This window comes from Lampetra fluviatilis, unplaced genomic scaffold (genome assembly GCF_964198595.1).
Source record: "Lampetra fluviatilis unplaced genomic scaffold, kcLamFluv1.1 SCAFFOLD_637, whole genome shotgun sequence".
Classification (NCBI taxonomy): domain Eukaryota; kingdom Metazoa; phylum Chordata; class Hyperoartia; order Petromyzontiformes; family Petromyzontidae; genus Lampetra; species Lampetra fluviatilis.
Window position 1 is genome coordinate 2501 of NW_027621168.1, and position 27593 is coordinate 30093.

General features: G+C 56.4%; 1 protein-coding gene and 1 long non-coding RNA gene across 2 annotated transcripts in view; both read left to right on the forward strand.

The window, feature by feature from the left end:
- Nucleotides 1–9539, forward strand: part of LOC144954877 (uncharacterized) — a 10352-nt gene extending 813 nt beyond the window's left edge. Inside the window, exons 2-4 of the long non-coding RNA XR_013641412.1 lie at nucleotides 524–574; nucleotides 4714–4847; nucleotides 9164–9539. This is a non-coding gene — a long non-coding RNA (uncharacterized LOC144954877). The remainder of the gene's footprint in view (nucleotides 1–523; nucleotides 575–4713; nucleotides 4848–9163) is intronic.
- Nucleotides 9540–12277: 2738 nt separating this feature from the next.
- LOC144954878 (uncharacterized) lies at nucleotides 12278–26681 on the forward strand. The gene is made up of 7 exons (XM_078885270.1): nucleotides 12278–12527; nucleotides 18144–20333; nucleotides 20388–21230; nucleotides 22625–24436; nucleotides 24728–25051; nucleotides 26105–26590; nucleotides 26632–26681. The coding sequence occupies exons 2-7, from the start codon at nucleotides 20018–20020 to the stop codon at nucleotides 26679–26681; spliced, it is 3831 nt and encodes a 1276-aa protein (XP_078741396.1). The 5' UTR covers nucleotides 12278–12527; nucleotides 18144–20017.
- Nucleotides 26682–27593: the final 912 nt, after the last annotated feature.

Below are 27593 nucleotides of genomic sequence, written 5' to 3' on the forward strand. Positions count from 1 at the left end.
GATGGTGGTGGTGGTGGTGGTGATGGTGGTGGTGGTGATGGTGGTGATGGTGGTGATGGTGGTGATGGTGGTGGTGGTGGTGATGGTGGTGATGGTGGTGGTGGTGGTGGTGGTGGTGGTGGTGATGGTGGTGATGGTGGTGGTGATGGTGGTGATGGTGGTGATGGTGGTGGTGATGGTGGTGATGGTGGTGATGGTGGTGATGGTGGTGGTGATGGTGATGATGGTGGTGATGGTGATGGTGGTGATGGTGATGATGGTGGTGGTGGTGGTGATGGTGGTGATGGTGATGGTGGTGATGGTGGTGGTGATGGTGGTGATGGTGGTGGTGATGATGATGATACTACTGATGATGATGATGATACTACTGATGATGATGATGATACTACTGATGATGATGATGATGATACTACTGATGATGATGATACTACTGATGATGATGATGATACTACTGATGATGATGATGATGATACTACTGATGATGATGATGATACTACTGATGATGATGATGATGATCTTTCAGAATGAGAAACAGAGACTGGATATTCTGCGTCTCATCCTCATTAACGAAGAGGTGAGGATGATGATGATGAGTGGGTGGGTGGGTGAGTGAGTGGGTGGGTGAGTGGGTGAGTGAGTGGGTGGGTGAGTGGGTGGGTGGGTGGGTGGGTGAGTGGGTGGGTGGGTGGGTGGGTGAGTGGGTGAGTGAGTGGGTGGGTGAGTGGGTGGGTGGGTGGGTGGGTGAGTGGGTGGGTGGGTGGGTGAGTGGGTGGGTGAGTGGGTGGGTGGGTGGTGTGAGTGAGTGGGTGAGTGGGTGGGTGAGTGGGTGAGTGAGTGGGTGGGTGAGTGGGTGAGTGGGTGAGTGGGTGGGTGAGTGGGTGGGTGGGTGAGTGGGTGAGTGGGTGAGTGGGTGGGTGAGTGGGTGGGTGGGTGAGTGGGTGAGTGGGTGGGTGAGTGGGTGGGTGGGTGGGTGGGTGAGTGGGTGAGTGGGTGAGTGGGTGGGTGAGTGGGTGAGTGGGTGAGTGGGTGGGTGAGTGGGTGAGTGGGTGGGTGGGTGAGTGGGTCAGTGGGTGGGTGAGTGGGTGAGTGAGTGGGTGGGTGAGTGGGTGGGTGAGTGGGTGGGTGGGTGGGTGAGTGGGTGGGTGGGTGGGTGGGTGAGTGGGTGGGTGAGTGGGTGGGTGGGTGGGTGAGTGAGTGGGTGAGTGGGTGGGTGAGTGGGTGAGTGAGTGGGTGGGTGAGTGGGTGAGTGGGTGAGTGGGTGGGTGAGTGAGTGGGTGAGTGGGTGAGTGGGTGGGTGGGTGAGTGGGTGAGTGGGTGGGTGAGTGGGTGAGTGGGTGAGTGGGTGGGTGAGTGGGTGAGTGGGTGAGTGGGTGGGTGAGTGGGTGAGTGGGTGGGTGAGTGGGTGAGTGGGTGGGTGGGTGAGTGGGTCAGTGGGTGGGTGAGTGGGTGAGTGAGTGGGTGGGTGAGTGGGTGGGTGAGTGGGTGGGTGGGTGGGTGAGTGGGTGGGTGGGTGGGTGAGTGGGTGGGTGAGTGGGTGGGTGGGTGGGTGAGTGAGTGGGTGAGTGGGTGGGTGAGTGGGTGAGTGAGTGGGTGGGTGAGTGGGTGAGTGGGTGAGTGGGTGGGTGAGTGGGTGGGTGGGTGAGTGGGTGAGTGGGTGAGTGGGTGGGTGAGTGGGTGGGTGGGTGAGTGGGTGAGTGGGTGGGTGAGTGGGTGGGTGAGTGGGTGGGTGGGTGGGTGAGTGGGTGAGTGGGTGAGTGGGTGGGTGAGTGGGTGAGTGGGTGAGTGGGTGGGTGAGTGGGTGAGTGGGTGGGTGGGTGAGTGGGTAGTGGGTGGGTGAGTGGGTGAGTGAGGGGGTGGGTGAGTGGGTGGGTGGGTGGGTGAGTGGGTGGGTGGGTGGGTGAGTGGGTGGGTGAGTGGGTGGGTGGGTGGGTGAGTGAGTGGGTGAGTGGGTGGGTGAGTGGGTGAGTGAGTGGGTGGGTGAGTGGGTGAGTGGGTGAGTGGGTGGGTGAGTGGGTGGGTGGGTGGGTGAGTGGGTGAGTGGGTGGGTGAGTGGGTGGGTGGGTGAGTGGGTGGGTGGGTGAGTGGGTGGGTGGGTGGGTGAGTGGGTGAGTGGGTGAGTGGGTGGTGGGTGAGTGGGTGAGTGGGTGGGTGGGTGAGTGGGTCAGTGGGTGGGTGAGTGGGTGAGTGAGTGGGTGGGTGAGTGGGTGGGTGAGTGGGTGGGTGGGTGGGTGAGTGGGTGGGTGGGTGGGTGAGTGGGTGGATGAGTCGGTGGGTGGGTGGGTGAGTGAGTGGGTGAGTGGGTGGGTGAGTGGGTGAGTGAGTGGGTGGGTGAGTGGGTGAGTGGGTGGGTGAGTGGGTGGGTGGGTGGGTGAGTGGGTGAGTGGGTGAGTGGGTGGGTGAGTGGGTGGGTGGGTGAGTGGGTGAGTGGGTGGGTGAGTGGGTGGGTGGGTGGGTGAGTGGGTGGGTGGGTGGGTGAGTGGGTGAGTGGGTGAGTGGGTGGGTGAGTGGGTGAGTGGGTGAGTGGGTGGGTGAGTGGGTGAGTGGGTGGGTGGGTGAGTGGGTCAGTGGGTGGGTGAGTGGGGTGAGTGAGTGGGTGGGTGAGTGGGTGGGTGAGTGGGTGGGTGGGTGGGTGGGTGAGTGGGTGGGTGGGTGGGTGAGTGGGTGGGTGAGTGGGTGGGTGGGTGGGTGAGTGAGTGGGTGAGTGGGTGGGTGAGTGGGTGAGTGAGTGGGTGGGTGGGTGAGTGGGTGAGTGGGTGAGTGGGTGGGTGAGTGGGTGGGTGGGTGGGTGAGTGGGTGAGTGGGTGAGTGGGTGGGTGAGTGGGTGGGTGGGTGAGTGGGTGAGTGGGTGGGTGAGTGGGTGGGTGGGTGGGTGAGTGGGTGAGTGGGTGAGTGGGTGGGTGAGTGGGTGTGAGTGGGTGAGTGGGTGGGTGAGTGGGTGAGTGGGTGGGTGGGTGAGTGGGTCAGTGGGTGGGTGAGTGGGTGAGTGAGTGGGTGGGTGGGTGGGTGAGTGGGTGGGTGGGTGGGTGAGTGGGTGGGTGAGTGAGTGGGTGGGTGGGTGGGTGGGTGAGTGGGTGGGTGAGTGGGTGAGTGAGTGGGTGGGTGAGTGGGTGAGTGGGTGAGTGGGTGGGTGAGTGGGTGGGTGGGTGGGTGAGTGGGGTGAGTGGGTGAGTGGGTGGGTGAGTGGGTGGGTGGGTGAGTGGGTGAGTGGGTGGGTGAGTGGGTGGGTGGGTGGGTGAGTGGGTGAGTGGGTGAGTGGGTGGGTGAGTGGGTGAGTGGGTGAGTGGGTGGGTGAGTGGGTGAGTGGGTGGGTGGGTGAGTGGGTCAGTGGGTGGGTGAGTGGGTGAGTGAGTGGGTGGGTGAGTGGGTGGGTGAGTGGGTGGGTGGGTGAGTGGGTGGGTGGGTGGGTGAGTGGGTGGGTGAGTGGGTGGGTGGGTGGGTGAGTGAGTGGGTGAGTGGGTGGGTGAGTGGGTGAGTGAGTGGGTGGGTGAGTGGGTGAGTGGGTGGGTGAGTGAGTGGGTGGGTGAGTGGGTGGGTGGGTGGGTGAGTGGGTGAGTGGGTGGGTGAGTGGGTGGGTGGGTGAGTGGGTGAGTGGGTGGGTGAGTGGGTGGTGGGTGGGTGAGTGGGTGAGTGGGTGGGTGGGTGGGTGAGTGGGTGAGTGGGTGAGTGGGTGGGTGAGTGGGTGAGTGGGTGGGTGGGTGAGTGGGTCAGTGGGTGGGTGAGTGGGTGAGTGAGTGGGTGGGTGAGTGGGTGGGTGAGTGGGTCGGTGGGTGGGTGAGTGGGTGAGTGGGTGAGTGGGTGAGTGGGTTGGTGAGTGGGTGAGTGAGTGGGTGGGTGAGTGGGTGGGTGAGTGAGTGGGTGGGTGAGTGGGTGAGTGAGTGGGTGAGTGGGTGAGTGGGTGAGTGGGTGGGTGAGTGGGTGAGTGGGTGGGTGAGTGGGTGGGTGGGTGAGTGGGTGAGTGGGTGGGTGAGTGGGTGAGTGGGTGGGTGGGTGGGTAAGTGGGTGAGTGGGTTGGTGAGTGGGTGAGTGAGTGGGTGGGTGAGTGGGTGAGTGGGTGGGTGAGTGGGTGAGTGGGTGGGTGAGTGGGTGGGTGAGTGGGTGAGTGGGTGAGTGGGTGGGTGAGTGGGTGGGTGGGCGAGTGAGTGGGTGAGTGAGTGGGTGAGTGAGTGGGTGAGTGGGTGGGTGAGTGAGTGGGTGGGTGAGTGGGTGGGTGGGTGGGTGAGTGGGTGGGTGAGTGGGTGAGTGGGTGAGTGGGTGAGTGGGTGGGTGAGTGGGTGGCTGAGTGGGTGAGTGGGTGGGTTGGTGGGCGAGTGAGTGGGTGAGTGGGTGGGTGAGTGGGTGGGTAAGTGGGTGGGTGAGTGGGTGAGTGGGTGGGTGAGTGGGTGAGTTGGTGGGTGAGTGGGTGGGTGGGTGAGTGGGTGGGTGGGTGAGTGGGTGGGTGGGTGAGTGACTGAGTGAGTGACTGAGTGACTGACTAACTGACTAACTAACTGACTAACTGACTGACTAACTCACTAACTAACTGACTGATTGACTGACTGACTAACTAACTGACTAACTAACTGATTGACTGACTGACTAGCTGACTAACTGACTAACTAACTGACTGAGTGACTGAGTAACTGAGTGACTGACTGAGTGACTGAGTGAGTGACTGACTGACTAACTAACTGACTGACTGAGTGACTGACTGACTGACTGTGTCCTGCCTGTCAGATCCACTCCGACTTTGACGAGAGAGAACTTGCCCGCCTGACCGTCGGCTTCTCGGGAAGTGACTTGCGGGAGCTCTGCCGTCACGCGGCAGTCGGTCGCGTGAGAGAGGCACTCAGAGAAGACTCCGGAGATGGGTGACTATATACGCAGTCACTCAGTCACTCACTCAGTCACTCAGTCAGTTAGTTAGTCAGTCACTCAGTCAGTCAGTCACTCAGTCAGTCACTCAGTCAGTCATTCACTCAGTCAGTCATTCACTCAGTCAGTCACTCAGTCACTCAGTCAGTCACTCAGTCAGTCATTCACTCAGTCACTCACTCAGTCAGTTACTCAGTCACTCAGTCAGTCACTCAGTCAGTCACTCACTCACTCAGTCACTCAGTCAGTTAGTTACTCAGTCAGTCACTCAGTCAGTCACTCAGTCACTCAGTCACGCACTCACTGTCTTTCTGACAGACCTGTTCTTCACCTGAGGACGGCTGCTTGCGTTGTGGCCGAAACGTCGTGAGAATTGTATTTTATTAAGTTTAATGTTTATTATTTTATTATTTCCCTTTGTGAGAATTGTATTTTATTAAGTTTAATGTTTATTATTTTATTATTTCCCTCTGTGAGAATTGTATTTTATTAAGTTTAATGTTTATTATTTTATTACTTCCCTCTGTGAGAATTGTATTTTATTAAGTTTAATGTTTATTATTTTATTATTTCCATTTGTGAGAATTGTATTTTATTAAGTTTAATGTTTATTATTTAATTATTTCCATTTGTGAGAATTGTATTTTATTAAGTTTAATGTTTATTATTTAATTACTTCCCTTTGTGAGAATTGTATTTTATTAAGTTTAATGTTTATTATTTAATTACTTCCCTTTGTGAGAATTGTATTTTATTATGTTTTATTTTTACTATTTTATTATGTTTTATTTTTATCATTTTATTATGTTTTATTTTTATCATTTCATTACTTCCCTTCTACGTGGCGACTTTACCGAAAGAACCAACAAAGATGAATCCCTGCTGCAGTCACGAAAGAAGCTTTACATCGAAATTCAGTATTGTACTTAATAAAGACACACAGGATATAGTTTATACAGTACGCTACTCTCAATCGCTTTGTTTTGCTAAATTACACTGGTAAACACACATTTTCTGCCATGAGGTATTCCAACAATTTAAAGTTAATTTTTGGGGTGCTGATTCCAAATGTGGCATCAGTTTTTTTGTGTCTATCGCATCAGGTTTTTTGAGATATCAAATCTTGCATTTTCAATAAAAACTGCGGAAGAAAAATATTAAATGAATGTTGATATCTACATAAAATGATGATATTATTAACACACCATCCTAAAAATACAGCGGCGTATCTTAACACTAAAGCAGTCACTTACTCGCAAATCTGAGATCAGATTTGGAATCAGCACCCTCAGATTAGTCTAGAAGAGCTGCAAAAGTCCAGGCCAGAAAAAAACATGTTTTGTTTTTGTTGACCAGTGTCAGCACCGTTCTTTTTAGACTCCTGGGGTAGGCTGGACCCTCTTAGACTCACAAACAACTCTGATGATGATGATAATGATGTGCACTGTCCTTGAAGTTGATTGGTCCACACCCGAGACAGCTTTCCTTAGAGCCTAGTCTCACATGGTCCTTGAAGTTGATTGGTCCACACCCGAGACAGCTTTCCTTAGAGCCTAGTCTCACATGGTCCTTGAAGTTGATTGGTCCACACCCGAGACAGCTTTCCTTAGAGCCTAGTCTCACATGGTCCTTGAAGTTGATTGGTCCACACCCGAGACAGCTTTCCTTAGAGCCTAGTCTCACATGGTCCTTGAAGTTGATTGGTCCACACCCGAGACAGCTTTCCTTAGAGCCTAGTCTCACACGGTCCTTGAAGTTGATTGGTCCACACCCGAGACAGCTTTCCTTAGAGCCCAGTCTCACATGGTCCTTGAAGTTGATTGGTCCACACCCGAGACAGCTTTCCTTAGAGCCCAGTCTCACATGGTCCTTGAAGTTGATTGGTCCACACCCGAGACAGCTTTCCTTAGAGCCTAGTCTCACATGGTCCTTGAAGTTGATTGGTCCACACCCGAGACAGCTTTCCTTAGAGCCTAGTCTCACATGGTCCTTGAAGTTGATTGGTCCACACCCGAGACAGCTTTCCTTAGAGCCTAGTCTCACATGGTCCTTGAAGTTGATTGGTCCACACCCGAGACAGCTTTCCTTAGAGCCTAGTCTCACATGGTCCTTGAAGTTGATTGGTCCACACCCGAGACAGCTTTCCTTAGAGCCTAGTCTCACATGGTCCTTGAAGTTGATTGGTCCACACCCGAGACAGCTTTCCTTAGAGCCTAGTCTCACATGGTCCTTGAAGTTCATTGGCCCACACCCGAGACAGCTTTCCTTAGAGCCTAGTCTCACATGGTCCTTGAAGTTGATTGGTCCACACCCGAGACAGCTTTCCTTAGAGCCTAGTCTCACATGGTCCTTGAAGTTGATTGGTCCACACCCGAGACAGCTTTCCTTAGAGCCTAGTCTCACATGGTCCTTGAAGTTGATTGGTCCACACCCGAGACAGCTTTCCTTAGAGCCTAGTCTCACATGGTCCTTGAAGTTGATTGGTCCACACCCGAGACAGCTTTCCTTAGAGCCTAGTCTCACATGGTCCTTGAAGTTGATTGGTCCACACCCGAGACAGCTTTCCTTAGAGCCTAGTCTCACATGGTCCTTGAAGTTGATTGGTCCACACCCGAGACAGCTTTCCTTAGAGCCTAGTCTCACATGGTCCTTGAAGTTGATTGGTCCACACCCAAGACAGCTTTCCTTAGAGCCTAGTCTCACATGGTCCTTGAAGTTGATTGGTCCACACCCGAGACAGCTTTCCTTAGAGCCTAGTCTCACATGGTCCTTGAAGTTGATTGGTCCACACCCGAGACAGCTTTCCTTAGAGCCTAGTCTCACATGGTCCTTGAAGTTGATTGGTCCACACCCGAGACAGCTTTCCTTAGAGCCTAGTCTCACATGGTCCTTGAAGTTGATTGGTCCACACCCGAGACAGCTTTCCTTAGAGCCCAGTCTCACATGGTCCTTGAAGTTGATTGGTCCACACCCGAGACAGCTTTCCTTAGAGCCTAGTCTCACATGGTCCTTGAAGTTGATTGGTCCACACCCGAGACAGCTTTCCTTAGAGCCTAGTCTCACATGGTCCTTGAAGTTGATTGGTCCACACCCGAGACAGCTTTCCTTAGAGCCTAGTCTCACATGGTCCTTGAAGTTGATTGGTCCACACCCGAGACAGCTTTCCTTAGAGCCTAGTCTCACATGGTCCTTGAAGTTGATTGGTCCACACCCGAGACAGCTTTCCTTAGAGCCTAGTCTCACATGGTCCTTGAAGTTGATTGGTCCACACCCGAGACAGCTTTCCTTAAAGCCTAGTCTCACACGGTCCTTGAAGTTGATTGGTCCACACCCGAGACAGCTTTCCTTAGAGCCTAGTCTCACATGGTCCTTGAAGTTGATTGGTCCACACCCGAGACAGCTTTCCTTAGAGCCTAGTCTCACATGGTCCTTGAAGTTGATTGGTCCACACCCGAGACAGCTTTCCTTAGAGCCTAGTCTCACATGGTCCTTGAAGTTGATTGGTCCACACACGAGACAGCTTTCCTTAGAGCCTAGTCTCACACTGTCCTTGAAGTTGATTGGTCCACACCCGAGACAGCTTTCCTTAGAGCCTAGTCTCACATGGTCCTTGAAGTTGATTGGTCCACACCCGAGACAGCTTTCCTTAGAGCCTAGTCTCACATGGTCCTTGAAGTTGATTGGTCCACACCCGAGACAGCTTTCCTTAGAGCCTAGTCTCACATGGTCCTTGAAGTTGATCCAACACCATGTGAGACTAGGCTCTAAGAAAAGCTGTCTCGGGTGTTGTGTGCTGTGTCTCTGTGTCTCTCTGTGTCTCACTGTGTCTCTCTGTGTGTCTCTATCTCTGTGTCTCTCTGTGTCTCTCTGCGTCTCACTGTGTCTGTCTCTGTGTCTCACTGTGTCTCTCTGTGTGTCTCTGTGTCTCACTGTGTGTCTCTCTATGTCTCACTGTGTCTCTCTGTGTGTCTCACTGTGTCTCTCTGTGTCTCTCTGTCTCTCTGTGTCTCTCTGTCTCACTGTGTCTCTGTGTCTCACTCTGTCTCTCTGTGTCTGTCTCTGTGTCTCACTGTGTCTCTGTGTCTCTCTGTGTCTCACTGTGTCTCTCTGTCTCACTGTGTCTCACTGTGTCTCTCTGTCTCACTGTATCTCTGTGTCTCTGTGTCTCTCTCTGTTTCACTGTGTGTCTCTGTGTGTGTCTCTGTGTCTCACTGTGTCTCACTGTGTCTCTGTGTCTCACTGTGTGTCTCTGTGTCTCTCTCTGTCTCACTGTGTCTCACTGTGTGTCTCTGTGTGTGTCTCTGTGTCTCAGGCCTGAGGCTCTGCGTCCAATAGCGAGGAGAGACTTTGTCTTTGCCCTGCAGAAGATGGGGAAGATGTCCACAGAGATCACCCTGGACTAGAGACACACACACACAGACACACACAGACACACACAGACACACACACAGACACACACACAGACACACACACAGACACACACACACAGACACACACACAACAACAACCGCCATTCGCCACTAAGTGGCGGTGACGTCACCACGACGCTTGTGCCAGGCCATGTGCACCTTGAGGCCACGTGAAGTGTCGAACGCCCGCTGGCAGGAGGTCACGGGGCAGACCCAGGTGCCACGGGTCGACTGACCGAGATGACCGAGATGACTGGCTGATGCACCACCTGTGCCCCCTACTGTGCCAACTTGCTGTGCTTTAGCCACCCGGCGCTCCGCTCGTTGTTGTGAGCGTCGCTCCTCCGCCCTCCGTTGTTGTTGGAGGGCGACTGCCTCCAACTGCCCAGTAGCGTCCTTCACGAGCCTCCTCCACTGAGGCCGATCTTGACACCGCTGGTACCAGTCATCGGCAAGTCCACTCAGCTCCACGTCCTCCTGTACCACATCACTCCATCTCTTCTCTAGCCCGTGCCGCGCCCGTTTAGCCCCCTCGATCCGGCCGAACAAAAGCTGTTTAGGCATGCGGTGGCTGGGCATGCGGGCTACATGACCCAGCCAACGCAGCCTTGCCTGCCGGAGGAGCTCACTGATGGGACTTTGCCCAGATCTTTCAAGGACTTGTGAGCTCCTCACACAATCCAGCCTGGTCAAACCCAGGATGGATCGTAGGCAGGCCAGCCTAAATGTTTCCAACCGGCGAAGATGCTCCACTAGGGGGGTCCACGTTTCGCAAGCGTAGAGAAGGGAGGGAATGACCGTGGCCGAGAAGACCTGAAGCTTCGTGCGGAGCGACAGACCAGGTAGCTTCCACACAGCGTTACGCAACCGATGAAAAGATATTGCCGCTCGACTGATTCGGAGTGAGACCTCTGCTGATACACACACACACAGACACACACACAGACACACACACAGACACACACACACAGACACACACACACAGACACACACACACAGACACAGACACACACAGTCACAGACACACACAGACACACACAGACACACACACACAGACACACACAGACACACACACACAGACACACACACACAGACACACACACACAGACACACACACACACACACAGACACACACAGACACAGACACACACACAGACACACACACACAGACACACACACAGACACACACACACACAGACACACACACACAGACACACACACACAGACACAGACACACAGACACAGACACACACACAGACACACACACAGACACAGTCAGAGTGAGTCTCTGAGTGAGTGAGTGTCTGAGTGAGTGGCTGAGTGAGTGAGTGTCTGAGTGAGTGAGTGACTGAGTGAGTGACTGAGTGAGTGACTAACTGAGTGAGTGAGTGTCTGAGTGAATGAGTGTCTGAGTGAGTGATTGTCTGAGTGAGTGTCTGAGTGAGTGAGTGTCTGAGTGAGTGTCTGAGTGAGTATCTGAGTGAGTCTCTGAGTGAGTCTCTGAGTGAGTCTCTGAGTGTCTGAGTGAGTGAGTCTCTGAGTGAGTCTCTGAGTGTCTGAGTGAGTGAGTCTCTGAGTGAGTGACTGGGTGAGTGAGTGTCTGAGTGAGTGAGTGTCTGAGTGAGTCTCTGAGTGAGTGTCTGGGTGAATGAGTGTCTGAGTGAGTGTCTGAGTGAGTCTCTGAGTGAGTGAGTGAGTGTCTGAGTGAGTGTCTGAGTGAGTCTCTGAGTGAGTCTCTGAGTGTCTGAGTGAGTGAGTCTCTGAGTGAGTGACTGGGTGAGTGAGTGTCTGAGTGAGTCTCTGAGTGAGTGTCTGGGTGAATGAGTGTCTGAGTGAGTCTCTGAGTGAGTGAGTGAGTGTCTGAGTGAGTGTCTGAGTGAGTCTCTGAGTGAGTCTCTGAGTGTCTGAGTGAGTGAGTCTCTGAGTGAGTGACTGGGTGAGTGAGTGTCTGAGTGAGTGTCTGAGTGAGTCTCTGAGTGAGTGTCTGGGTGAATGAGTGTCTGAGTGAGTGTCTGAGTGAGTCTCTGAGTGTCTGAGTGAGTCTCTGAGTGAGTGAGTGTCTGAGTGAGTCTCTGAGTGAGTGAGTGACTGAGTGAGTGTCTGAGTGAGTGAGTGTCTGAGTGAGTGAGTGTCTGAGTGAGTGAGTGTCTGAGTGAGTGTCTGAGTGGGTCTCTGAGTGAGTCTCTGAGTGTCTGAGTGAGTGAGTCTCTGAGTGAGTGAGTCTCTGAGTGAGTGACTGGGTGAGTGAGTGAGTGTCTGAGTGAGTGTCTGAGTGAGTCTCTGAGTGAGTCTCTGAGTGTCTGAGTGAGTGAGTCTCTGAGTGAGTGGCTGAGTGAGTGAGTGGCTGAGTGAGTGAGTGTCTGAGTGAGTGAGTCAGTCTCTGAGTGAGTCCCTGAGTGAGTGAGTCTCTGAGTGACTGAGTGTCTGAGGCTCGCTGTTGTTACTCCTTCCAACGTCGTCTCAACGTCATCTCAACGTCGCCGTGAACGTTCGGAATTAATTAAATAAATATTCCCAACACTTCGCTCTGACTCCTCCCACTCACTCACAGATCACGCCCCTAACTCTAAGCTCCTCCCCCTTCTCAGTCACTTCCATTGTAGATCAGCCCCTAACTCTAAGCCCCTCCCCCTACTCGAAACCCCGCCCCTAACTCTAAGCCCCACCCCCTTCCCATTCACTTCCATTGTAGCTAAGCCCCCCCCCCCTACTTCAAGCCACGCCCCCTAACTCTAAGCCCACCCCCATACTCCAAGCCCCGCCCCCTAACGCTAAGCTCCACCCCCTTCTCATTCACATCTATTGTAGCTAAGCTCCTCCCCCCTACTCCAAGCCCCGCCCCTAACTCTAAGCTCCTCCCCCTACTTGAAGCCCCGCCCCCTAACTATAAGCCCATCCCCCTACTCCAAGCCCCGCCCCCTAATGCTAAGCTCCACCCCCTTCCCATTCACTTCCATTGCAGCTAAGCTCCTCCCCCCCACTCCAAGCCCCGCCCCCCCCCGCCCCGTGTTGATGGGGCTGTCGCCGTGTTGATGGAGGGGTGGGAGGGAGGTCGCTAAGATGGCCGCCTCTCCTCCGGCTCCCCTCAGCCTCTCACGGACGCCGCAGAAGACGCTGCCGCCTCCACCATCATCGCCGCCGCCGCCTCCTCCCTCCCCTCTCATCCATCCCTCGCAATCCACCTCCGTGGCGTCGACCTTCCCGCCTCGCTGAGAGCCGCGGTCCAGAATTTCCTCCTGAGCCGGCGCGCCGCTAGAGCCCACCGAGGTGTGACGGGGGTGGGGGGGGGCAAAGCCGCCGGGCGGCGGCGGCGTCTGCGGGCAGGCGAGACGGGGGCGATGGTTGGGGGGGGGGGGTCGGTGTTGGTGGGGCCTAGTCTAGGCTTCTAGGTAAACAATTGCAATGTTAAGTCAATGGGGGTGGCGGCCTAGTCTAGGCTTCTAGGTTACGTATTTTAGTGTCAATTGGAAGGGGGAGGGGCCTAGTCTAGGCTTCTAGGTGAAAATTTGCAATGTTAAGTCAATGGGGGTGGCGGCCTAGTCGAGGCTTCTAGGTTGAAAATTTAGAGTCAATGGGAAGGAAGGGGTGGGGGGCCTAGTCTAGGCTTCTAGGTGAAAATTTGCAATGTTAAGTCAATGGGGGTGGCGGCCTAGTCCAGGCTTCTAGGTTACGTATTTTAGTGTCAATGGTAAGGAAGAGGGAGTGGCCTATTCTAGGCTTCTAGGTATTTTTTTAACGTTAAGTCAATGGGGTGGGGGGGGGGGGGTGTCGGCCTAGGGATAGGCTTCTAGGTAAATATTTTAGTGAATATAAATATTTTAGCGTTAAGTCAATCGGTAGGAGTGGGAGGGGCCTAGTTTAGGCTGCTTGGTTATTTTTTTTAGTGTTAAAGCAATGGAGGGGTGAGCTATTCGAGGCGTCTAGGTAATATTTTGTTTTATTTAAATGTTAAGTCAATGGAGAGGGGGACTAATCTAGGCTTTTAGTAGAATGTTGATTTTAATGTAAAGTCAATGGGAAGGGTGCTAGTCTAGGCTTTTATGTTGTGCAAAAATGTAATATTTAGTCAATGGGGACGAGGGGAGGGGCCTACTCTAGGCTTTTAGGTAAATATTTTAGTGTTAAGTCAATGGGGGGTGGGGCCTAGTCTAGGCTTCTAGACAATTTGTTTTTTTTTATTATTTGTAAAAAATCGCGTCAAATTACAACGATCGACTTAATTCGTGAGGCGATTCAAGGTTCGTTTCGGCGACTTGTGCAGTTTTTTTTAATTAAAACTCTACATCAACGTAAAATTAAAATCACTTTAATTAGCGTTGCGTAACGGCCGTTATTCTTGAACGTGTAGCGCCCGTTAACACGTAAGTAGAAATGCGTTAACATTATTATTGTATCAGGGTTATATCATTTCAGTCCGATTTATACTCGTAAATGTTTTTTTCTCTTCGTCGTCGTTGTTATTGTTGATCATTTTGCACCGCCAACACGCCGGGACTACCTCTAGGTTGGCTCGGCCTTAAATCTTTTTTTAAAAGTTTAATTGAATTTGGACAGCGGGCGTGGTGCTGGCAACTCGCACACCGCGGCCTTAATAGGTGCTCGCTAACTGCACTTGCCCCTGCAGTCGGTTAGAGGCTACCTGGGGGAGCTTTGTGTGGGTGGGTCAGTGGGTGAGTGAGTAGATGGCTGAGTGAGTGGGTGGGTGAGTGAGTAAGTGGGTGAGTGGTGGGTGAGTGGGTGAGTGGGTGGGTGGGTGAGTGAGTGGGTGGGTGAGTGGGTGAGTGAGTGAGTGGGTGAGTGAGTAGATGGGTGAGTGAGTAGATGGGTGAGTGGGTAGATGGGTGAGTGGGTAGATGGGTGAGTGAGTGAGTGGGTGGGTGAGTGGGTGAGTAGGTGAAGTGGTTGAGTGAGTGAGTGGGTGGGTGAGTGGGTGGGTGAGTGGGTGGGTGAGTGGGTGGGTGAGTGAGTGAGTGAGTGGGTGAGTGAGTGAGTGAGTAGATGGGTGAGTGAGTAGATGGGTGAGTGGGTAGATGGGTGAGTGAGTGAGTGGGTGAGTAGGTGAAGTGGTTGAGTGAGTGAGTGGGTGGGTGGGTGGGTGAGTGAGTGGGGGGTGGGTGGGTGAGTGGGTGGGTGGGTGACTGGGTGAGTGAATGAGTGGGTGAGTGAGTGAGTGGGTGGATGACTGAGTTAGTGAGTGGGTGACTGAGTGAGTGGGGGAGTGGGTGAGTAGGGGAGTGTTTGAGTGGGTGGGTGACTGGGTGGGTGAGTGTGTGAGTGAGTGGGGGGTGGGTGACTGAGTGGGTGAGTGTGAGTGAGTGGGAGAATGAGTGGGTGAATGACTGAGTGAGTGAATTGGTGAGTGATTGGGTGATTGACTGAGTGAGTGGGTGACTGAGTGAATTGGTGAGTGATTGGGTGATTGACTGAGTGAGTGGGTGACTGAGTGAATTGGTGAGTGATTGGGTGAATGACTGAGTGAGTGAATGGGTGAGTGAGTGAGTTAGTGGGTGGATGAGTGAGTGGGTGGGTTCGTGAGTGATTGGGTGATTTACTGAGTGAGTGAGTGACTGAGTGAGTTGGTGAGTGATTGGGTGAATGACTGAGTGAGTGAATGGGTGAGTGACTGGGTGGGTGAGGGAGTTAGTGGGTGGGGTCGTGAGTGGGTGGGTTGGTGAGTGATTGGGTGATTGACTGAGTAAGTGAATGGGTGAGTGGGTTAGTGAGTGGGTGACTGAGTGAGTTGGTGAGTGATTGGGTGAATGACTGAGTGAGTGAATGGGTGAGTGACTGGGTGGGTGAGGGAGTGAGTGGGTGGGTTGGTGAGTGATTGGGTGATTGACTGAGTAAGTGAATGGGTGAGTGAGTGGGTTAGTGAGTGGGTGACTGAGTGAGTTGGTGAGTGATTGGGTGAATGACTGAGTGAGTGGGTGACTGAGTGAATTGGTGAGTGATTGGGTGATTGACTGAGTGAGTGGGTGACTGAGTGAATTGGTGAATGACTGAGTGAGTGAGGGAGTGAGTGGGTGGGTTGGTGAGTGATTGGGTGATTGACTGAGTAAGTGAATGGGTGAGTGGGTTAGTGAGTGGGTGACTGAGTGAGTTGGTGAGTGATTGGGTGAATGACTGAGTGAGTGAATGGGTGAGTGACTGGGTGGGTGAGGGAGTTAGTGGGTGGGGTCGTGAGTGATTGGGTGATTTACTGAGTGAGTGAGTGACTGAGTGAGTTGGTGAGTGATTGGGTGAATGACTGAGTGAGTGAATTGGTGAGTGATTGGGTGATTGACTGAGTGAGTGGGTGACTGAGTGAATTGGTGAGTGATTGGGTGATTGACTGAGTGAGTGGGTGACTGAGTGAATTGGTGAATGACTGAGTGAGTGAGGGAGTGAGTGGGTGGGTTGGTGAGTGATTGGGTGATTGACTGAGTAAGTGAATGGGTGAGTGGGTTAGTGAGTGGGTGACTGAGTGAGTTGGTGAGTGATTGGGTGAATGACTGAGTGAGTGAATGGGTGAGTGACTGGGTGGGTGAGGGAGTTAGTGGGTGGGGTCGTGAGTGATTGGGTGATTGACTGAGTAAGTGAATGGGTGAGTGGGTTAGTGAGTGGGTGACTGAGTGAGTTGGTGAGTGATTGGGTGAATGACTGAGTGAGTGAATGGGTGAGTGACTGGGTGGGTGAGGGAGTGAGTGGGTGGGTTGGTGAGTGATTGGGTGATTGACTGAGTGAGTGGGTGACTGAGTGAATTGGTGAGTGATTGGGTGATTGACTGAGTGAGTGGGTGACTGAGTGAATTGGTGAGTGAATTGGTGAATGACTGAGTGAGTGAGGGAGTGAGTGGGTGGGTTGGTGAGTGATTGGGTGATTGACTGAGTAAGTGAATGGGTGAGTGGGTTAGTGAGTGGGTGACTGAGTGAGTTGGTGAGTGATTGGGTGAATGACTGAGTGAGTGAATGGGTGAGTGACTGGGTGGGTGAGGGAGTGAGTGGGTGGGTTGGTGAGTGATTGGGTGATTGACTGAGTAAGTGAATGGGTGGGTGGGTGGGTGAGTTGGTGACTGAGTGAGTTGATGAGTGGGTGAGTGAGTGGGGGAGTGGGTGAGTAGGGGAGTGTTTGAGTGGGTGGGTGAGTGGGTGACTGGGTGGGTGAGTGTGAGTGAGTGGGGGGGTGGGTGAGTGTGTGAGTGAGTGAGTGAGTGGGTGAGTAGGTGAGGTGAGTGGGTGGGTGAGTGATTGGGTGAGTGAGTGGGTGACTGAGTGGGTGACTGAGTGAGTGGGTGACTGAGTGAATTGGTGAGTGATTGGGTGATTGACTGAGTGAGTGGGTGACTGAGTGAATTGGTGAGTGATTGGGTGATTGACTGAGTGAGTGGGTGACTGAGTGAATTGGTGAGTGATTTGGTGAATGACTGAGTGAGTGGGTGACTGAGTGAATTGGTGAGTGATTTGGTGATTGACTGAGTGAGTGGGTGACTGAGTGAATTGGTGAGTGATTGGGTGATTGACTGAGTGAGTGGGTGACTGAGTGAATTGGTGAGTGATTTGGTGAATGACTGAGTGAGTGAGTGAGGCTACCTAGGGGACCTTTTGTGTTAAGTGAGGAGACTAACGCGGCCAGGCGTGGTGCTATCCAGCCACCTTTTTGTGCTTGCTCTCAGAACTTGCCCTTCTAGTCTGTTAGAGGCTACCTGGGGGAGCTTGTTCTGTGCAGGTGAGTGGTTGGGTGAGTGCATTGGTGAGGTGAGTGGGTGGGTGAATGGGTGGGTGAATGGGTGGGTGAGTGGGTTGGGATTGGTGAGTGGGTGAGCGGGTGGGTGGGTGACTGAGTGGATGGGTGAGTGGGTGGGTGAGTGGTTGGGATTGGTGAGTGGGTGAGCGGGTGGGTGGGTGACTGAGTGGATGGGTGAGTGGGTGAGTGAGTGGATGGGTGAATGGATGGGTGAGTGGATGGGTGAGTTGGTGATTGGTTGGGTGAGTGATTGGGTGAATGAGTGGGTGGGTTAGTGGGTTAGTGAGTGAATAGGTGGGTGGGTGACTGAGTGGATGGGTGAATGGATGGGTAAGTGGATGGGTGAGTGGATGGGTGAGTGGATGGGTGAGTTGGTGATTGGTTAGATGAGTGATTTTGTGATTGAGTGGGTGGGTTAGTGGGTTAGTGAGGGAATAGGTGGGTGGGTGACTGAGTAGGTTAGTGGGTAACTAAGTGAATTGGTGACTGAGTGGATGGGTGAGTTGGTGATTGGTTGGGTGAATGAGTGGGTGGGTTAGTGAGTGAATAGGTGGGTGAGTGACTGTGTGGGTGACTGAGTGGATGGGTGAGTGGATGGGTGAATGGATGGGTGAATGGATGGGTGAGTGGATGGGTGAGTGGATGGGTGAGTGGATGGGTGAGTGGATGGGTGAGTGAATGGGTGAGTTGGTGAGTGGGTGGGTGGGCTGGCGGGCGATTGAGTGAGTGACTGAGTGACTGAGTGGGTTAATAAGTAGGGTGAGTGGGTGACTGAATGAATGATTGAGTGAGTGACTGAGTGGGTGACTGACTGAGTGACTGACAGAGTGACTGGCAGAGTGACTGACTGAATGACTAAGTGACTGGCAGAGTGACTGGCAGAGTGACTGAGTGACAGAGTGACTGACTGACTGACTGAGTGGGTGACTGACTGAGTGAATGACTGACTGAGTAACTGACTGAATGACTGACTGAGTAACTGACTGAGTGACTGAGTGGGTGACTAACTGAGTGACTGACTGAGTAACTGACTGACTAACTGACTAACTGACTGAATGAGTGACTGACTCACCGACTCATGCAATGATTCTGACCCCTCCCCCCACCATCTCCCTCCCGTTCTTCTCCCCCCCCCCCCCTGGCCACCACCTCCGAAACCAGGCGGTCGATGCAGTGCAAGCAACCGTAGGATTGAGGAGGAGGAGGGGAGGGGGAGAGAGGCAGGGAGGGAAGCTGTCATCTGGCAAACGCCTCAAAGACGTCTGAATCCGACAAAAGATTTGAAGAGCCGTCGCGATTCCGGCGAGCGCCTAAAAGCCGTCTGAATCCGGCGAAAGATTGGGAGAGGCGTCGCCACTCCGTCGAAAGAATTGAAGAGCCGTCGCGGTTCCGGTAAACCCCTAAAAGCTGTCTGAATCCGGCGAAAGATTGGGAGAGGCGTCACGACTCCGTCGAAAGATTTGAAGAGCTGTCGCGATTCCGGTGAACTCCTAAAAGCCGTCTGATTCCGGCGAAAGATTGGGGCAGGCGTCGCCACTCCGGCAAAAAAATTGAAGAGCCGTCGCGATTCCGGCAAACCCCCAAAACCCGTCTGAATCCGGCGAAAGATTGGGGCAGGCGTCACGACTCCGTCGAAAGATTTGAAGATCCGTCGCGATTCTGGCAAACCCCCAAAAGCCGTCTGATTCCGGCGAAAGATTGGGAGAGGCGTCACGACTCCGTCGAAAGATTTGAAGAGCCGTCGCGATTCTGGCGAGCGCCTGAAAGCCGTCTGAAATCTGGTGGGAGATTGCGGATTTGCCCTGAATACCGGTGGGAGATTTATGGAGACGCTTGAATCCGGTGAGAGATTTGTGGAAACATCTTGAACCCGGCGAGGGATTGAGGGGACGTCTTGAACTCGGCGGAAGATTGGAGAAGACGTTTGAATACCGGTAACAGATTGAGCGAGAAGCCGTTCTGAATCCCGGTGAGATTTCGCAGGAGACGTCTTGAACGTCTTGAACGCCGGCGGGAGATTTGAGAAGACGTTTGATTACCGGTGACAGATTGAGGGGACGTCTTGAAGGGAGATTGAGGAGACGTCTTGAACCCGGCGGGAGATTGAGGGGACGTCTTGAACCCGGCGGGAGGTTTGCAAGAGACGTTTTAATCCGGGGAGAGATTTGAGAAGACGTTTGAATACCGGTGACAGTTTGAGGGGATGTCTTGAACGCCGGCGGGCGATTGAGGGGACATCTTGAACGCCGGTGACAGATTTGAGAAGACGTTTGAATACCGGTGACAGATTGAGGGGACATCTTGAACGCCGGCGGGCGATTGAGGGGACATCTTGAACGCCGGTGACAGATTTGAGAAGACGTTTGAATACCGGCGGGAGATTGAGGGGACGTCTTGAACCCAGCGGGAGATTGAGGGGACATCTTGAAGGGAGATTGAGGAGACGTCTTGAACCCAGCGGGAGATTGAGGAGACGTCTTGAACCCAGCGAGAGATTGAGGGGACATCTTGAACGCCGGTGAGAGATTTGAGAAGACGTTTGATTACCGCTGACAGATTGAGGGGACGTCTTGAACGCCGGTGACAGATTGAGGGGACATCTTGAACGCCGGTGAGAGATTTGAGAAGACGTTTGATTACCGCTGACAGATTGAGGGGACGTCTTGAACGCCGGTGACAGATTGAGGGGACATCTTGAACCCGGTGAGAGATTTGAGAAGACGTTTGAATACCGGTGGGAGATTGAGGGGACGTCTTGAACCCAGCGGGAGGTTTGCAGGAGACGTCTTGAACCCGGCGGGAGATTGAGGAGACGTCTTGAACGTCTTGAACGCTGGCGGGAGATTGAGGAGACGTCTTGAAGGGAGATTTGAGAAGACGTCTTGAACCCAGTGGGAGATTAAGGAGACGTCTTGAAGGGAGATTGAGGAGACGTCTTGAACGCGGCGGAGATTTGAGAAGACCTTTGATTACCGGTGACAGATTGAGGGGACGTCTTGAACGCCGTCGGGAGCTCACCGAGACCCCCGGCGAAGATGTCGATGTCCACGACGTCTCACCGGGAGGCAAAGCCGACGCCGACGGCTTTGCCGACTGTCCTCAAGCCCGGCGGTGGAGTTGCCGGTGGAGTTGGCGGTGGTGGTGGCGGTGGCGGAGGAGGAGGTGGTGGAGGTTGCCTCCGACAGCCGAGGCGAAGAGCTTCTCCCGCTCGCACGAAGTGGGGCCAAACAACCTTCACCGCCCTGCTGTTGGGGCACGGGGGTGGGGGCGGTGGGGGGGGGCACAGGGCGGGGCGCGGTGCTGGAGTCACGGGAGGGGCTTCTTCCCTGGGGGCCAGAGCATTATCGGGAGGTGGAGCTGGTGGTGGAGGTGGTGGTGGTGGTGGTGGTGGTGGAGGTGGTGGAGGTGGTGGTTTCTCCCCGGGTACGACTGGAGGAGGAGGAGGAGGTGATGGATTCTCCCAGCCAATGGGCGGGCTCTCCTCGGCCGGGGGAGGAGCCTCCGCAGGAAGGGGCGTGGCCTGGACCGCCAAGGGGGGAGGAGCTTGTTCCGTCTCTCCGGTCCGAGGGTCTCCGGCGACTTCCGCCGGAGGAGGACGTCGTCCCCGGCAACGGCGGCGGCGGCCGTCGTCGGCGTCGTCGCCGTCGGCGATCACCGGCATCACCGGCGTCACCGGCAACACCGCCGCCACGCAGCTTCCTCCGTCGGACAACGAGAACAACGACCCCTTTGGCTTTGAGAGCGACGACGAGTCCGCTCCGGTCACCTCCCGGCACCAGTTGCAGGTCGCGGCGGGAGCGGCGGCGCTGCCGGGAGCGGCACCCTCACCAGCGGGGGCCGCCCCCCTCCCGGGAGAGGCGGCCGGACGCTGTCGCCTCGACGGTTCGTCGGAGGAGCGCGGCGATTCGGCTGTGGAGTCACCGGGTGGTGGAGGTGGTGGTGGTGGACGAGGTGGTGGACGTGGTGGTGGACGACGAGGAAGAGGAGGAGGAGGAACCGGAGTTCTCCCGACGGCCAGGAAACGTGGAGGCTGCAGGGCCCAGCGCAGTGCCAGAGGCTCTCGGAGGAAGAGGTCCTTGAAGGAGTTAGATGATGGGGGTGGAGGTGGGGGAGGTGGTGATGGGGGAGGTGGACTAGGTGGACGAGGTGGAGGTGGTGGACGAGGTGGAGGTGGACGAGGTAGAGGTGGTGGAGGTCGTCCCGAGAGGAAGAGAGTTCGCTTTGAAGATGATGTCGTGGAGATGCAAGGTGAGTGAGTGGGTGGGTGAATGGGTGAGTGGGTGGGTGGGTGGGTGAGTGGGTGAGTGGGTGGGTGGGTGGATCAGTGAGTGGGTGGGTAGGTGGTTGAGTGGGTGGGTGGGTGGGTGAGTGGGTGAGTGGGTGGGTGGGTGGGTGAGTGGGTGAGTGAGTGGGTGAGTGGTGTGGGGTGAGTGGGTGGGTGGGTGGGTGAGTGGGTGGGTGAATGGGTGAGTGGGTGGGTGGGTGGGTGAGTGGGTGAGTGGGTGGGTGGGTGGATCAGTGAGTGGGTGGGTAGGTGGTTGAGTGGGTGGGTGGGTGAGTGGGTGGGTGAGTGGGTGAATGGGTGAGTGGGTGGGTGGGTGGGTGAGTGGGTGAGTGGGTGGGTGGGTGAGTGGGTGGATGGGTGAGTGGATGGGTAGGTGGTTGAGTGGGTGGGTGAGTGGGTGGGTGGGTGGGTGAGTGGGTGAGTGGGTGGGTGGGTGGGTGAGTGGGTGAGTGGGTGGGTGGGTGAGTGGGTGGGTGGGTGAATGGGTGAGTGGGTGGGTGGGTGAATGGGTGAGTGGGTGGGTGGGTGGGTGAGTGGGTGGGTGGGTGGATGGGTGGATGGGTGGATGGGTGGGTAGGTGGTTGAGTGGGTGGGTGGTTGAGTGGGTGGATGAGTGAGTGAGTGGGTGAGTGAGTGGGTGAGTGAGTGGGTGAGTGAGTGGGTGAGTGAGTGGTTGCGTGAGTTGGTGGGTGAGTGGGTGGGTGAGTGGTTGCGTGAGTTAGTGGGTGGGTGGTTGGGTGGGTGGGTGGGTGAGTGGGTGGGTGGGTGGGTGAGTGAATGATTGCGTGAGCAAGTGGAGGGTTTGCGTGAGTTAGTCGGTGAGTAGGTGGACTGGTTCTGGTGTTTGTAGAGCTGGAGAGGCTGCCACTCCTCTGTCGGGAGCTGGACCAGTACCGCCTGGACCTGTGTTGAAATGTATTGGGTTGTTGTTGGTGGGTGAGTGGGTGGGCGGGCGAGCGGGCGGGTGGGTGGGTGGGTGGGTGGGCGGGCGAGTGGGTGGGTGGGTGGGTGGGTTATCGTGGTTCGTGGGTGGTGCAGGTGAGTTTATTGCGTCGGTGAGTGAGTCCAAAGTCACACGCAACCTCCCTCCCCTCCCTCTCCTCCCTCTCCTCCCTCTCCTCCCTCCCCTCCCTCCCCTCCCTCCCCTCCCTCCCCTCCCTCCCCTCACTCTCCTCCCTCCCCTCTCCTCCCTCCCTCCCTCCCCTCCCTCCCTCTCCTCCCTCCCCTCCCCTCCCTCCCCTCCCCTCCCTCTCCTCCCTCCCCTCCCTCTCCTCCCTCCCCTCCCTCTCCTCCCTCCCCTCCCTCCCCTCCCTCCCCTCCCTCCCTCTCCTCCCCTCCCTCCCCTCCCTCCCCGCAGTTTCCCCTCAGCAACACGCCCCTTCCAGCGACTGTCCGAGTGACACCGACCAAACCCAACCACCACCCCCAGCTCCCAGCTGGGTGGTCGTACCCAGTTCCTCGCCCTCCCACCACCTCAAACTCTCGCTCAAGAAGCTCCCTGAGTCGCCCAGTGCTCTAGCTCCACCTCCTCCACCACCGCCTCCACCTCCTCCACCACCTCCTCCACCTCCTCGTCTCTCTCCGCCGGGATTCAACGCGGCAATGACGGAGACGGGACTGTCTCCACGACCCCTGTCGCAGCAGCGTCTGCAAAGTCGATCTCCGTCACCGCCAACTCAGCAGCGACAGCATCATCAGCATCGTCGTCATCATCGTCGTCGTCATCTTTCGCCACCATCTCCTGCCGGCTTTGACGCCGCCGCGAACAACGCCGCTGCGATCGGACTGCAGCATCAGCCGCTAAATCATCAGCATCAGCTAAATCATCAGCATCAGCTAAATCAGCAGGAGCAGCATCAGCTAAATCAGCATCATCAGCTAAATCATCAGCAGCATCAGCAGATGAATTATCATCGGCAGCATCAGTTAAGTCAGCAGGAGCAGCATCAGCTAAATCATCAGCAGCATCAGCATCAGCAGCAGCTGAATCATCATGAGCAGCAGCAACAGCAGCTGCGTCCGCCTCATAGCGGCAGCGGCCTCCTGACCACCACCACCACCACCCCAGCCGCATCCTCAACGTTGGGGTCGGTGTTCTCGGCGCACGTCGGGACGACCGCGGCCCAAGGAAACGTTCCCTCGGGAAGCCTTCACGGAGCCGTGGGAGGTTCAGTTCTTGCCGGCAACGTTCCCTTGGGAAGCCTTCATGGAGGCGACGTTTTTGCCAGCAACGTTCCCTTGGGAAGCCTCCACGGAGCCGTGGGAGGTTCCGTTCTTGCCGGCAACGTCCCCTTGGGAAACCTTCACGGAGAAAACCTTCCGTTGGGAAGCCTTCACGGAGCCGTGGGAGGTTCCGTTCTTTCCGGCAACGTTCCCTTGGGAAGCCTCCATGGAGGAACCGTTCCATCAGGAAGCCTCCATGGAGGCAGCGTTCCGTTAGGAAGCCTTCACGGAGCCGTGGGAGGTTCCGTTCTTGCCGGCAACGTCCCCTTGGGAAGCCTTCACAGAGGTGACGTTCTTGCCGGCAACGTTCCCTTGGGAAGCCTCCACGGAGGAAACGTTCCGTTGGGAATCTTGCAGGAGGGCGGCGGTTCGTGCGGTGTCACCTCGCCCACATCAGCTCCACCGTTGGTCCACCCTCACCACCCTCACCACCACCATCCGCGGTCCACTTCTCCTGGCGACGTTCTCTCCGGAGTTGCCGGCGGTGGCATTGGTGGTGGTGGTGGTGGAGTTTTTGTTGGAGGTGCCATTGGTGGTGGTGGTGGTGATGGTGGTGGTGGTGGAGTTTGCGTTGGAGGTGCCATTGGTGGTGGCGGCGATGGTGGAGTTGTTGGCATTGGTGGAGCCTTCGAAGATGGCATCCCGGCCTGGTGGACTCTCTTCCAACACGGCCAAGCGAATGTCTCCCAGGAGACGCATCAGCAGCAGCATCAGCGGAGGGACGATGACGATGACGATGAGGTGGTGGATGATGAGGAGATGGAGCAGGAGGAGGAGGTAGATGAGGATCTACTGCCCGAACTCCCTCGGCAGTTCCCATCAGCGAACCGCCATCAGCGGCCGCAGAAGGAGGGTGGAGGTGGTGGAGGTAGAGGTGGTGGAGGAGGTGGTGGAGGAGGTGGTGGAGGAGGTGGTGGAGGAGGTGGTGGTGGAGGAGGTGGTGGAGGTGGAGGTGGTGGAGTAGGAGGTGGAGGTGGTGCTGGGCCGCTGAGGGCTGGGCCGCTGAGGCAGCGTCATCGGAGAGCGCCGAGGGCCAAGGGCGGTTTGGTTGACGTTGTTGAGTCAGTCCACCACCGCCACCACCACCGCAATCATCAGCAGCAGCATCAGCATCATCAGCAGCAGCATCAGCGGAGACGTCGCCAAGACGTGGATGTGGCGGTGGACTGCGGCGACGACGAGGACGACGAGGACGATGAGGACGATGATGAGGAGGAGGTATCGGGTGGCCGTCTAGCCGGGGCGGAGACGCTGTACACCATCGACGGGGAGGGGATCTTCACCGTGAGCGGAGCGCCGGGACCACCGGTGCCGCCGCCGGCACCGCCGCCGCTCACATTCGGCACGGCCGCCACGAGGCCGACCGGCGGGGGGACGGAGCCACCTGACCCCCGACCCCTCCTGCTCCTTGCCGGTGCTGGTGGCGGTGGCGGCGGAGCCAGCCGTCCCGGCTTTGCCGGCGTTCCCGGCTTTGCCGGCGGCGGCGGTGGAGCCGGCATTCCCGGCTTTGCCGGCGGACGCCCGGGGGAGCAGGATGGGGAGGGGCGTTCCCACGGAGGCGGTTACCACCATCAGGAGGATGATGATGATGATGAAGATGATGATGATGAGGAGGATGATGATGAGGATGATGATGATGATGATCAGGACGACACGCTGAACGTGCCCGTGCTGGATTCCATCCTGGGCAACGCTGCGGCCTTCGTGAGTCCTCATGAGGAGGAGGTGGATGATGAGGAGGAGGAGGTGGACGATGAGGAGGAGGTGGAAGATGATGAGGCGGTGAGCGCCCACCCGCTGTTCTACGCCGACCCGGGACAGGTCCCTGCAGACCTGCACGCAGGTCTCCAGCTGCAGTTGCAGCAGCAGCTGCAGGAGCTGCAAAAGCTCCAGTTGCAGTTGCAGCAGCAGCAGCAGCCGCAGCAGCAGCAGCAGCAGCTGCAACAGCTGCATCATGATCAACGTCATCGCCTGAAGCACTTTCAGCAGCTAGAGCAGCAGCAGCAGCAGGAGCTGATGCAGCAGCAGCATCATCAGCTGCAGCAGCAGCAGCTGATTCAGCAGCAGCAGCTGATTCAACAGCAGGAGCAGCAGCAGCAGAGGCAGCTACAGCAATCGCAGGAGATACAGCAAAAGCATCATCAGCAGAAGCAGCAGCATCATCAGCAGAGGCAGCTACAGCAATCGCAGGAGATACAGCAACAGCATCATCAGCAGAAGCAGCAGCAGCCGCAGCAGCAGCATCGGCTGTTACCAAACATAAATCAAGGAGATGGAACCGAATTCCCGGAGCCCGGAGTAGCCACCGGTGAAGCTTTGAGCGGATTTGCTGATCTTGGAGTTGCCACGGTGAGAGACAGAACCGGATTCACGGATCCTGGATTTGCTGATCCGAGAACAGCCACAGTAGGAGACCGTACCGGATTCACGGATCCTGGAGTTGCCACGGTGGGAGACCGAACCAGATTCACGGATCCTGGAGTAGACACGGTGGGAGGCCGGCCTGGATTCCCGGATCCTGGATTTGCTGATCCGAGAACAGCCACAGTGGGAGACCGAACCAGATTCACGGATCCTGTAGTAGCCACAGTTCAAGCTCCAAGCGTCCTCACAGATCCCGGAGTGGCCACGGTGGGAGACCGAACCGGATTCACGGATCCCGGAGCGGCGACGGCTGGGGGAGCCCGAGCCGGACTAGCGGCACCGGGGGCTCGTTCGGGCAACGGAGGGAAACCCTCACGGCATCGCCCCCCCGTCGCTCCAAACGCCCCGGGGGTCGTCGCGGCTGCTCTGTCGACGCCACAGCCGGTACAGCCGGTACCACCGCCGGTACCACCGCCGGTACCGCAGCCGCAACGTACCGTGGTGGTCTTCTCGGAAGCGGCGCTTGGTCAGCTTTCCCGCGAACGCGCCGAGAAAGAAGGGGGAGGAGGAGGGGGCGGCACGGGAGTGGGAGGAGCGGCGCTTGCCGGGACGACCGTGGCGCTGCCGCCCTCCAGGCGAGCCAAAGGCTCGGAGCGGTGCCAGCGGGCCGGGAAATCGGGCGTTGCCGGCAGCGGCGGCGGTACCGGCGGCGGGACCGGTGGTACCGGCGTCACCGGCAAGTTCCACGGGCGTTGGCGCTACTTCCGCTACGTCCAGATGGAGACCGACATGGCGGAGGCTGCGGCGGCTGCGGCGGCGGCCGCTGAGGAGGAGTCCCGGAGGAGGATGAAGAGGAGGAGGAGGAGGCGGAGGATGATGATGATGATGGGGGAGGGGGTGGGCGACGGGGTGGGCGGACGGGGCCCGTGGGTGGAGGGGGGCGATGGGGAGGGATGGAGCCCTGTGGATGACGATGACGACGACGACGATGACGACGACGATGACGACGACGATGACGATGCAGGAGGACGAAGAGGAAAGGAGGAGGAGGAGGAGTTGGTGTTTGGGGCAAGGCCGAGGAAAGAGCACGGGGAGCGGACTTACACCAGGGTGGGGACACGGGCGGCCGGAGGCGGTGGTGGACGTGGGGGTGGTGCTGTGGGTGGTGCTGTGGGTGGTGCTGTGGGCGGTGGTGCTGTGGGTGGAGGTGGTGGACGTGGGGGTGGTGCTGTGGGTGGTGCTGTGGGTGGTGTTTTGGGTGGAGGTGCTGTGGGTGGTGGTGCTGTGGGTGGTGCTGTGGGTGGAGGTGGTGTTGCTGTGGGTGGCGCTGTAGGTGGTGCTCTGGGCGGTGCTGTGGGCGGGACTTGGAGGCCGCACGGCATTGTGGGAGGAAGCGGAGGAGGAGGCGGAGGGGAAGGAGCGGTGGAGAGAGAGAAGGGTAAGTCCTCTGTCTGGAGCTGGATCGGTACCGTCTGTACCGCTGTGGTATACAGGAGGGTCGGTGGACCGGCTCTGGTGTCTGTGTGTGTGGAGGAGAGGCTGCCACTCCTCTGTCAGGAGCTGGATCGGTACCGTCTGTACCGCTGTGGTATTCAGGAGGGTCGGTGGACCGGCTCTGGTGTCTGTGTGTGTGGAGGAAAGGCTGCCGCTCCTCTGTCAGGAGCTGGATCGGTACCGTCTGTACCGCTGTGGTATACTGGAGGGTCGGTGGACCGGTTTTGGTGTCTGTGTGTGTGGAG